General features: G+C 42.3%; 1 protein-coding gene across 5 annotated transcripts in view; it reads right to left on the bottom strand.

The window, feature by feature from the left end:
• Positions 1 to 243: 243 nt before the first annotated feature.
• ARHGEF9 (Cdc42 guanine nucleotide exchange factor 9) overlaps positions 244 to 11344 on the bottom strand; it is a 229633-nt gene continuing 218532 nt past the window's right edge. For 2 of the 5 annotated variants that reach the window (XM_022564092.3, XM_022564101.3), the window contains 2 exons: positions 10929 to 11088; positions 246 to 1216 (listed from right to left, as the gene is read on the bottom strand). In XM_022564092.3, coding sequence (XP_022419800.1) covers positions 1105 to 1216; positions 10929 to 11088 — 272 coding nt within the window. In that variant the 3' untranslated portion in view covers positions 246 to 1104. Of the gene's footprint in view, positions 1217 to 1236; positions 11089 to 11344 lie in introns of those variants that run through there. The other 3 variants (XM_022564102.3, XM_022564103.3, XM_022564095.3) reach the window with 3 other exon arrangements.

Raw genomic sequence — 11344 nt, 5'->3', positions numbered from 1 at the left:
GAAATCTGCCAAATATTCTTTACCTTAAAAGGACACTATAAAATGCCATAATCATTTTTTAAATTGACTTAATTAGAAAAGACCAAATGTATATATAAAGGATAATGCATGGACCCATCAATTTGTTTTCTGACGCCTGCTGGCAGGGAAGACAACAGAGGGTTGATGGAGAGAAGGCTGGAAGCCAGGCAGAGGAAAGAGGAAGGTCACTGTCATTTATTTGAGAAAATTCTTTCATATAGGCATGGGGTTGGGGGCAGTGGAACAAGGGTTTCTCCTTGAGGCAGATTTGGAGAGCTGTGTTGTGGAATTCTTCAATAGCATAGGAGCAGGAAAGTGTTGCATTAAGGCCACCTTCTTTTTATCTGTAACAGCTTTATTGTGATATAATTCACATAACATAAATTTCAAACTTTAAAAAGTATACAATTCAGTGCTTTTAGTATATTCACAGAATTATGTAATCACTAACACAATCAATTTTAGATAATTTTTATTACCGCAAAGGAAATCCATTAGCAGTCACTCCCGTCTACTTCCCAGCCCTTGGCAACCAGTAATTCACTTTCTGTCTCTATGGATTTGCTTATTTTTGATATTTCATATAAATGGAACCATAAAAAAGCCTTTTGAGTTTGGCTTCTTTCACATAGCATAATGTTTCATCCATTGTAGTATCAGTATCATATCAGTATTTCATTTCTTTTATGGTTGAATAATATTCTGTTATAGAGATATAACACATTTTATCTATCCATCACTTGATGGACATTTGGTTATTTCCACCTTTGGCAATTATGAATAAAGCTTCTATGAACATTTATGTACAAGGTTTTGTGTAGACATGTTTTCATTTCTTTTGGGTATATCGTTAGGAATGGAATTGATGTTGATATGGTAACTGCATGTCAAACTTTTTGAGAAACTGTAAGGCCCCACTTTTAACAATTTGAGTGTTTACTATGTCTTAGGCATTGTGGTATTTTCCATGTTAGCTGTAAACTGATTTACTCCTTATAACAATTGTGCAAAGTAATTACTAACTACTTTTATTCCCATATGACAGGTGAGGAAAATGAGGCTCAGAGAGGGGATGCCATCTGTTTATGGTCCCACAGCTAGGAAGTGGATGATGGAGCTGGGATTCGAACTCAGGCAGTTTGGCTCCAGAGTTTTTGGAGGAGGAGATGGCCAGACAGAAATAAAAATTCTTGCTCTGAAAAAAAATGATGATTTCAGATTAGCATATTTGTTTTATAGCAGAGGTTTGGAATTTGGCTTTCACTGACTAATCTTTTTATTTTAACCAAGTGGTTAAAAGTGCAAACCCTACAGCCAGATGGCTTGGGCTTGAGTCCAAACTCTGTCACTCACTACTTGTATGACTTTGGACAATTTACTTAACCAATATGTGCCTCAGTTACCTCATATGCAAAATAGTTAAATAATGGTATTTTTCTTATAGGGCTACTGTGAGGATTAAATTGATTTAATACATGTAATGCACTTAGAATAGGGCTTGTGTATATGGTAAGTGCTCAGTAAATATTAATGAAATATGGACAAGCATTTCCAAACTTTTTTGATCCTGTACCCCATCAGTAAAGCATTTCTGAGCACAACTTCCCAATATAGGTGTATTTATTATAAGCATGTGCTACTGAAAATCCATTTTAATTATTGGGACAGATTAAGTTCCTTCTTATTTTTTAAGTAATAGAGAAGTTTTAATATTTTCTTCTGTATTCCTCATGGATGATCTTGTGTCCTTTACTCTGACCATGTACCCTGTCCCAGATGGAGTACCCAGGTCTGGAGTGAGAGAAGAACTGACTTATCCCAGGTTTTTTAATATTGCTATGATACAGGGTTTCTGGACCTGTGTCTCTACGTATGTGGGTAGGAGAAGGGATAGGAGCAAGCAAGATGAAGAAGGAGCTTCTAAGGGTTACAAGAATGAGCTCTTTCTATTAGGGGTTTCCTCTGGGGAAAGGGGAGTGTCTGGTTACCTATAAAACAATGAGAGGTTTCCATTTTATAGACAAGTACACCCTACCAGGTAAACGGAATGACCTCAATCTCTCTCTGGGCAGGTATAAAATTCAGGTGAGTACTTGCTGTGTTGGGCTTCTTTTAGTCCTCAGAACTGAGGACAGCAGAAGAGGCCAGTAAAGACTCCCTGTCTCAGCTATGTTGGGCTTCTGGTCTCAGTGAGCACAGAGGACATGCTGAACCCAAAAAGAACAGAGTGAAACTTTCAAGATTCCTCTGGACCATTCTGCCTCTCCTTTCAGGGAAAAGGGAGCTGGACAGGGATTTAGCAGAATTTGAGTCACCCCCCTCCTTCAGTTTAGAGAAGAGGAAAGTATGATCCTGGAAAACCTCCTTCACTCTTTCCCTTCTCTGAACCTCACAGTGATTTAGTGTAATAATAATAATAATAATAATAACAGCCTTCATTTTACTGAGCTACTACTGTTGTAGTTGCTTTACACGTATTAACTTATTTTATCATCGTAACAAATTCCTATGAGCAACAGACATGCTTTTGGCCTCAAGTGAAATCAAACTTATCTAACTGTAATCTAATTCAATTGGCGTTTCTTTTCTTCACATAATAATCCAGAGGTAGGTGGTTGCTGAATATTTCTGTAATTTGCTAACGTCATCAGAGACCCAGTCTCTTATCTTTTTTTGCTACCATCCTTAGTATGTATAGATCTTTAGCCTCATGCTTGTTACTTCATGGTCACAGATGGCCACCCTATCTCAAGGTATCACATCTGCATTCAAAATAGGGAAAAGAAAAAAGGTGTTGGTGCCAGCTGTATTTCATCCCTTTATCAGGAGACAAAAGATTTATCAGAAACCAGCCCCCTATCAGCAGACTTTCTCTAGCATTTCCTTAGTTAGGTGTTGGTCACAAGGTTACCTTTTGCTGCAGGAGAAGCTGGAAAAATAAATATTTAACTGAGCACATTGTTGCCTCAAAATTGGGGTTTGAGTTGCAAATAAGAAAGGATAAATGGATACTAGAAAGGCAATCAACAATTTTCAGTAATATATAAGTACTATTAGAATCCTTATTTTACAGATAGGGAAACTAAGGCATGGAGTAGTTAAGTAACTACCCAAGGTCACACAGCCAATTAACAGTAGAGCTATGATTTGAACCTAGGCAGTCTGGCTCCATACCAGTGTTTCTGGAACATTCTTTGTGACAACCTACCTTTAATATTGACAAGCTACCTTTAATATTTAATACCTTTAATATTGCATCCCAGTATACATACCTTTCAAATTCAAAACACTACATACATTTTCTATCTACAATATTCTATTCTATTTTCTATTCTATTCTATTCCATTCTATTATTTCATTTTTTAAAATGCTGGTCATGTTCAACTAAACTGATTTCTTGACCTGCAACTTGAAAATAATTTTACTGCATTGCTCTTCCAAAACCACCATTTCCCTAATGGGATTTCTGGGGTACCAAGAAAAACTTCCTGGTGTTATGTCACTCTCTAAAGTCCTGCCTGAAATGCCACCATTTCTTTTTTCCCCTAGATATTTGCCTCTTATTGAGTCTGATCCAAGAAGGGGATGTTTTGAGGGTTCCTGTTTTATACAGCCAGACACAATTCCTAACTCATAAAATCACCAATGGTTCAGTGAGAATGGTAGCACTTCACATGATACACAGTGAGCACTAATTCATGTGTATTAGCTGAATCTCCCCAAGAAGCATATCCCCTGATACGAGGGGATTAGGGAAGTGATGCAGGGAGGTGAAAGCAGGAAATATGGGGTGTGTTATTAAACCAGCTGCTACAGTGGCCAACTGAAGCTTAATCCCTGGGGAAACTCTGGGGAAAAGTGTCAAATAAAATTTTCAATTATCATCCCTGAGGAGCAAGGGAACCAGGACATTTATAGCCTTCCCCCATCAGTCATTGGTTAAGGGCTATTCCCAGGGCAGGGGAGACAGTAATTCCCAGGTACTTCTGGCCTGCTATATTCTGGACAAAGTGGGTTCTATCAGCCTGAGGGACGCCTTCCAACAAAGACACAGGTTCTGGATATTGAAAGTTAGGTTGGTGTGTAAGGAAATGGTAAGGGAGATAGATGGAACAGCAACAGCATCTGCTACAACATGTTAGCTTGCATCCTTATCAATATTATCCTCAGTTCACATATATATTCAACAGTTCTTGAGTGTCTGGTCTATTGCCATGTTGCTGTGACCCTGATCAGTAAAATAGGGAAAATATTTATACCTACCCCTTAGGATTATGGTGAGAACCTATCACAAAGCTTAGCATATTAGCAAGTGCTCCATAAGTGCTAGCTAATATTTATTAATAATAAAAGGGATTTTCAGTTGATCATGTTGTTTAACCTATGAAATGGGGACAGTACATATACCTATAGGTATGGGGCTGGAAATAAATGTGGACTGCATTAGCTAAGGCTGAACAGGAGACAGAGGGTATGGAATCTGGTGACCAGGAAGCTGGACAGCTAGGAGGTGTCTCGTTGAAGCTATATTGTGGTTGGTTTGCTACCAGAGCTTGGAAGTTCCCATCTCTCTCCCCAGGAATACACACTTACAAAGGAATTTGTACTTGAGTATGATTTACCACTCCATAAGCACCATGCAGATAGGAATACTATCTAATTTGTTCACCTCTAGCATGCAAGTAAATATTTGCTGGATTAATAAACAAATGGGGCTTCCCTGGTGGCACAGTGGTTGAGAGTCCGCCTGCCGATGCAGGGGACATGGGTTCGTGCCCTGGTCCGGGAAGATCCCACATGCCGCAGAGCGGCTGGGCCCGTGAGCCATGGCGGCTGAGCCTGCTCGTCCGAAGCCTGTGCTCCGCAACGGGAGAGGCCACAACAGTGAGAGGCCCACGTACCGCAAAATAAATAAATAAATAAATAAATAAACGAATACAAAGTCATATACAGAGACTCTGACCTTATCTACCAGGATTTTAGTTGTGCTATTCCCTCCACTTTGGCATACCCTCTATTCCTCTTCCCAGTCCCTGCCCCGTGCCTTTTCCACATGTGTGTAGTAAAAAATTTATCCTAGCCCAAAGACAGGTCTGACCTTTGCCCTCAGCTTCTGGGAAGTAATCTCTTAGCCCTTGAAATGTCATGTCTGATAGGAGTATTTTTGTTTGCCTGGGGGCCTTGGGTCAACTGATAGTCTAACAATGTTATTTAGGATGGGGTTTTGGGCCACATCAACAATGTGATTTAGGGTGGGGGCTCTGTTACCTGGTATCAGCTCATCTTCTGAGAAGACTGGAGATGGGGATCAGCCAGAGGGGCAGTGATGGAGCCCCAACAAAATCTTTAGAAGCTTGGGTGTGCTTTCCTGGTTGGCAATACTCCATGAATATTGTCACATATTTATGCTGAAAAGTAACATTGTCCTGACTCCACAGGGATAGGAAAACTGAAGCTCCCTGTTTGGTACTTTCTTATACTCTGCTCTGTGAGCCTTTCTGGTGGATTATCGAAGCTAAGGGTGTTATTTGGGACTCCTGGACTTTCAGTTGGTGTCAGAAGGGAGGGTTGTCTTGTGTGAACTGTTTCCCTTAACTTCACAGTTGCTCAAATGTTAACATGGTAGAAATTTCCCTGTCTTCTGAGACTTAGTTCAAACATTTTCTTCTTTGGTAGAGATTTCTAATGTTCATCCATATCTAGTTCTCCTGCCCTTCTGAGTTCATAGGACTTTTAGTTTTCTGTTCCCTTGAAGTTGGATGAAGCCATGTGATCAGTTCTGGCTAGAGAATTTACCTGTAAGTGAGAAACAATCTAGGGCTCTCTTTCCAGCTGTGATGATTATGGAAATATGTCTTGAGATGGAGGTGTAGTAAGGCAGAAGCAGCCCAGATTGTGTACTGTCACATAGGTGATAGCTGCCCCAGAGAGTCACCTGGACTCACAGCAGAATTTGTATGAGCAAGAAATAAATTCTTGTATGTTAAAGCCATTAAGATTTGGGGAAAAATCTGTTACTACAGCACAACTAAACTTATCCTGATTGCAAAGATCTTCCTCAATCACAATTAACCACTCCATTTTTTGAGTGCTTCCAGGCCCACATCCATCCTTGTTATGGTCCATGCTTATGTGTTCTCACTAAATTCTGAGTGACTGTAGATATTTTATTTTAGTCATCTTGGTATTTCTTGTGTACCTGGCCCAGATTACATATTCAGGATATGCAAGTTGAATCTAATTCAGCTGGTTGGCAGCATGGCTGTTGTGGAGATGGACATAAACCTGCCTAAACAATCTGCCTTAAATGATGTACTGGTGAGCTAAACAGAAGTAATAGAGGCTTCTGAAGAACACAGGGACACTCTATGGCCATGTACCATTCCTTTCTTCCTCTTCCCCAACTATATGAGAAAACAGTGTCCATGTGACACTCATGGCCTACTGGAGAAGGAAGTCACAGTTCAAGAGAGAAATGGGAGAGATGGAATCAGAATAGAGTGCTTCCAGGGAACATGAATTTTACCTCCCAACACCCCCTCTAACTGTGTTGCAAACCCAGATGGTCTAATCTACCTATGGTCAGGCTGAACTGTTGCCCTGCAGGTGGTTGGACTTGGTGGAATGCTGAGGTCTCATTTTGTTATCTTGGGCCTGGTAGGTAAAGGCCCGGGCAAGCAAGATCTACCTCACCAGTCCCGTATCCTATTCAGGACAGAAGTCTCTGGGAGCCAGGGGTAAGAAGGTCATCATAAATAAGGAAATCCCATAGGGTCTAAAAGTGAAGTGGGTCAAGCAGCAGAGTGGTGGTCTCTGACTGAAACACTGAAGTAAGCCAAAGCCCACAGCAGAGACCTTAGGCCTCCTCCCCCTTGCTCTTGGTACTAGAGACAAAAGGACCTATGGCTGTAGTCACCTGTTGGAAGCCTAGGTTAGAAAACTTAAGATACAGGGCTCTCAAGGAGATTATAGAGTGTGACACATTCATGTGCTAGTATCAACCTATTCCATATTCTTGCTTCCAACCCCCCTCAACCCATGCTGCACCCAGGAACTCTCTGATAGTAGGCAACTCTGAGATCAATTTGAAGGGGGTTGGGAGATGGGTGAAGAATAAGTATTTTATTAAGGTCAGTGTTTATTTCTTCTGGAGAAAGGTAGGTTAAGTAGTATCAGAACATACAAACTATTGTGTCTCTAATGGGCAGCATAAGATACCACATGGGAGCCTTGTGGGCAGCAAGGAGCATGTATGTGCAGGAGACACCATGATGAAAGAAACAGTAAGGTCACTCCATCCACTTTGGGGGATGGATAAAGAATATGTCTACCTCTGAGGAGACAGGACTGGAAGCATTAGGAAAGAACTGGAGGTGGGGGATTCCTAAGTGATATGGATTCTGGTTAGGCCCCAAAAGCAGCTTTTAAGCTCATGTGAGAGTACACAGGGCAGGTACTGGACTTACAGCTGCAAGGAAAAGGAGCAAGGTCAGGAATGGGCCTTCAAGTCTTGTGAAAGAGCCAAGTGACATGAAGGACAGTCCCACCCATGAAGACATTTGAAGCACCCCTGGTTACAGGATCAAACTTGATTCTTGTGGCCCACTCTTCCAGAAAAGACATGGAAGGCCACAGACAGACCATGGAAAGCCTGGCAATAGAACAGCAGGACTGGCAGGCCAAGACTAGGCTGGTGTAAGCTGTCCCTGCCAGGCAAATTCCCTTTATTTCACAATTGGTAAAACACACACACAAACACACACACAAAATGGCATGAGAGCTATGCCTGGAGGTGTCTTTTTACTTCTTTTATTGAACTCCATAAATATTTTCATAAGGCTTTGTGTCATTACAACATCATATTTTTGTTAAACATTTTTTTTAAACACACAACTTTGACACTTGTTTGACAGGGTCAAACAGTCAGATAGAAGAAATGAAATAATAAACTGGCAAGTGCAGAGCAGCAGGGGTAATCAAAATCACTGTTGCCCATCCATCCACCCCAGCCCACCCCATCCCCAAAACACTAAAAATCACTATTTGGCTTCACACTAGAATTGTTAGAACTCTCTTGTTGCTGTCCTTATAAATCCTTTAGAGATATACACATAGAAGGGACAAGAGGGAGAGAGAGAAAGAGGAGGTGGATTTCTGGGTTAGGACCATCCCATAAAAGGGCCCATAGAATATATTAGCAAAGCCTTTTTGAGCAAATCCAGGCCTCATTGAGTTGAGGAAAGGGGATCTCTGGGCCATGCAGAAACAGAGATTTACAGGGTTCTTGTGGATAGCATCGCTGTGGGAACACAGAATAGGCTTGGATCCTGAGCCCAGGTAATGGGGTTCCCCTTGGGGCTGTTGGCCACCTGTCTGCTTTTCTGCCATAGACTGGGGGAATATTCCAAGCAATGGTGAACAGATTTCTTGTTGTTTTCATAAATTATTGGCATCTGATGAGGCCAGTGGGTTGGGTGGATGAGAGGTGGGTGGAAAGAGGTGATAATCCCTGATCCTGGAGCTCTGGGCACAGCCCCAGGGGAGCAGGAAGTGGGAGTGTGAGTGAGCTTGGCCAAGAGAAGTTGTAGGTCCAGGGACCTGTCCATGCATCCCCTCTTGGTGTGCCCCCAGGCCCTGGAGAAACAAGTCAAGGCCAAGCCTAGTGAGAAAGAATTGAAAGTAGGAAAATAATGTACACTCAAGGGAGGCCTACACAGCCAGACATTCTGTTTGCCAGGGAAGCCATTTTAGCTTAGGCACTGGGTACCAGGTTCCTTGTCAAGTGGGCTTAAGTAGCTGAGTCAGGTGCTGAGCAGTTGTGGCCAGTCCCGAGCCCTGGCCCTCTGCCCAGCTCACACTTATCCTTGGCTAACTCCTCAAGTCTCATTTGGGTGTGGTGGAATGGGAGCTTAAACAGCTTGTAATTTGATTCCCATAGAAGAAAAATTCCCAGGCTGGGCAGGGCCTGGTCTGGGTCAGGAGGCGTAAGAGCAGCAATCAAGCCAGCTATGCTGTGTCCCATGCAGCCATGAGTCCTTTCATGATTAAGTCTTCTCCCACAGGGTCCAGGATAGACTCAAAATCTCCAGATTCCTCACTAGAATGGCTCTCCATAGTAGGGCCCATCCTTACTCCTTTGTACTCCATTCTCCTTGCTGTTCAAGGTCTATCTATCTGAGGGGCTATGTGGAGAGGAGGAATAGGGAGTACTCATAGGGAGTCTGTCTCTTTGTGTGGAAAGTTAGTTTTTCCTAAGTGTAAAGCCTACCAAAAATGAGCCTGAGGGTAGCATCTCTGCCTCAGATCCTTTCTCCACAGGGAAAAGTCCCCTAGGGTCCTCGCTTGCTTACTTCAAATGTTGTGGGATGGGAGAATGTTGGAAACAGGGCAGTCTTTGAGTGCCAGAAGTGCTTTAACTATGCCCATACCAGCAACCCTCCTGTGCAGGGGAGAGCAGGAGAAAGAAGGAAGACAGGAAGGGGGGAAGGAAGGAGCCATGGAAGATTATCCATGCAATCGGCTAACAATGGGGGAAGTTTCACATAAGTTAGGAACTGTAAGTACATATCTTGGGCTGAGGTTGTCTCTTTCATGCCCATCTTTGTTCTTTCCTATAAGAGGTTACTATCAGCCTTTGATTCTGTCCAGGTCAATAATTTGAATACAGTTGATGATCTTGGTCAGGTGGGCTCTGTCTTGACCTCTCACAGATTCCAGCAATGCTGCCTAAACAATCTGCCAATGGGGAGCAGGTACAACCAGGTCCCTGATTGCAGTGGGGAGTCCTACTCTAAACCTGCTTGGTACTGGAGGCAGTTGAATCCCTCCTCCAGGAGGCAGAGTCTCAGCCTCTTTACTTCTAGTTCAGATTTTTTAGTTTAGGGGAGGGACAAGCCTAGAAGAAACACCATAACCAAAGTGGCATGAAGAAGAGAAAAACTGACCCAAAAACCCCAGATACAAAACTGGCATGACCCAGCAGTGCTGCAACATGGGAATCCCCAGTGCTAGCAGAAGAAATAGCCCAAATGCAGAATGCTCCCTGAACAGAAGTCCTCTCCAGCATCATTACTCTGACATTCCCTTGCTTCTGTTTAGTTTCGATCCCTCTACAACACCTAAAACACAGTGAAAGCAATAGAAATATTGAGCACTTATGTCACAGGGCACAACAGAGCATGTCCAGACTGGCATGACTGAGGACAGAAGATGCAGGGAAAAGGCTATTTGGGGCAACTGCAGGGCTGCAGAAATATTCGCAGATGATCAGTTGAGGGAGTGGAGGAAGGGGATCCTCCCTTTACCCAGTGAAAAGGAAAAGGAAAAAAAGAAATTCAAAACTCCCAAACTCCACCACATCAAATTAAATTCAAAAGTCATCAGCATCAGTATCATCAGGTAACTAAAAAACAATACACACATCTATGTTAATAATGACAAGTCAATGAATCACTCACAGGAGAGCAAAAAGATTATCTCAACAAGAAAAGGAACAAATAGAAATGTCATTTTCTGAAAGTAAAAGGGAGGGGGACAGGGTAAGAATGGAAAACATTTTAAGAAGGGATCATGTGTTTGGAATTCATTGGTACTTCTTCCTACCAACTACAGATTTTACTTCCCCAAAACAACAGAAAACATTTTTGGTCCTTCTGTGTGTGTGTGTGTGTGTGTGTGTATGTGTGTGTGTGTGTGTGTGTGTACACTCAAGGTCCTGTGTGCGTGTGTGTATGTGTATGCGTGTGTGTATGTGTGTGTGTGTGTGTATATATATATATATATATATATATATATAAATTTCAACAGTGCTTCTCCGAAAAAAGGTCCATCTATAAATATAATTTTATTTACTTTATTTTAAAATTATCTGCCTCCCTGTTGGTATTATTTTTTGAAGGGGGTTAACCTGCTGAAGTTTTGCCAGAATGGTGACTGGCTGCGCTTGGGTTCGGTGAACTCAAAGACCTGCGACTGAGCGATGCCATCAGGGACCAGGTACTGGCCCTGGTTTAACGGATCCTGCGGTGGTGGGTAGGAAGGAGGAACTGAGCGAGCAGAGGTGACACCTAGAGTAGACGGGAGATCAAAGGGAAATGGTATAAATTAAGTAGTAAGGGGCTTCTCAAAGCACCTAGTGCCTACTTTTAATCCTTATCTCTATTCAGAACAGAATAGGCTGAGGAACACAGCATGTGATTCAGAATGCAAGGATGATCTCTCTGCTGCTCCCAAATACCTTTCTCATCTGCTGGTCAGTGTCTGAAATTTCAACATTATAGTTTCTCTGTTTGCCTTTGTTTGATGATTTGATCCCATTGCCCT

This window comes from Delphinapterus leucas, chromosome X (genome assembly GCF_059928025.1).
Source record: "Delphinapterus leucas isolate spDelLeu-1000000601 "Yukka" chromosome X, BTC_Dleu_Yukka2, whole genome shotgun sequence".
In the NCBI taxonomy this organism is placed as follows: Eukaryota; Metazoa; Chordata; class Mammalia; order Artiodactyla; family Monodontidae; genus Delphinapterus; species Delphinapterus leucas.
The sequence above is the reverse complement of the archived record's forward strand: the minus strand, read 5'-3'. Positions and strand labels throughout refer to the sequence as shown.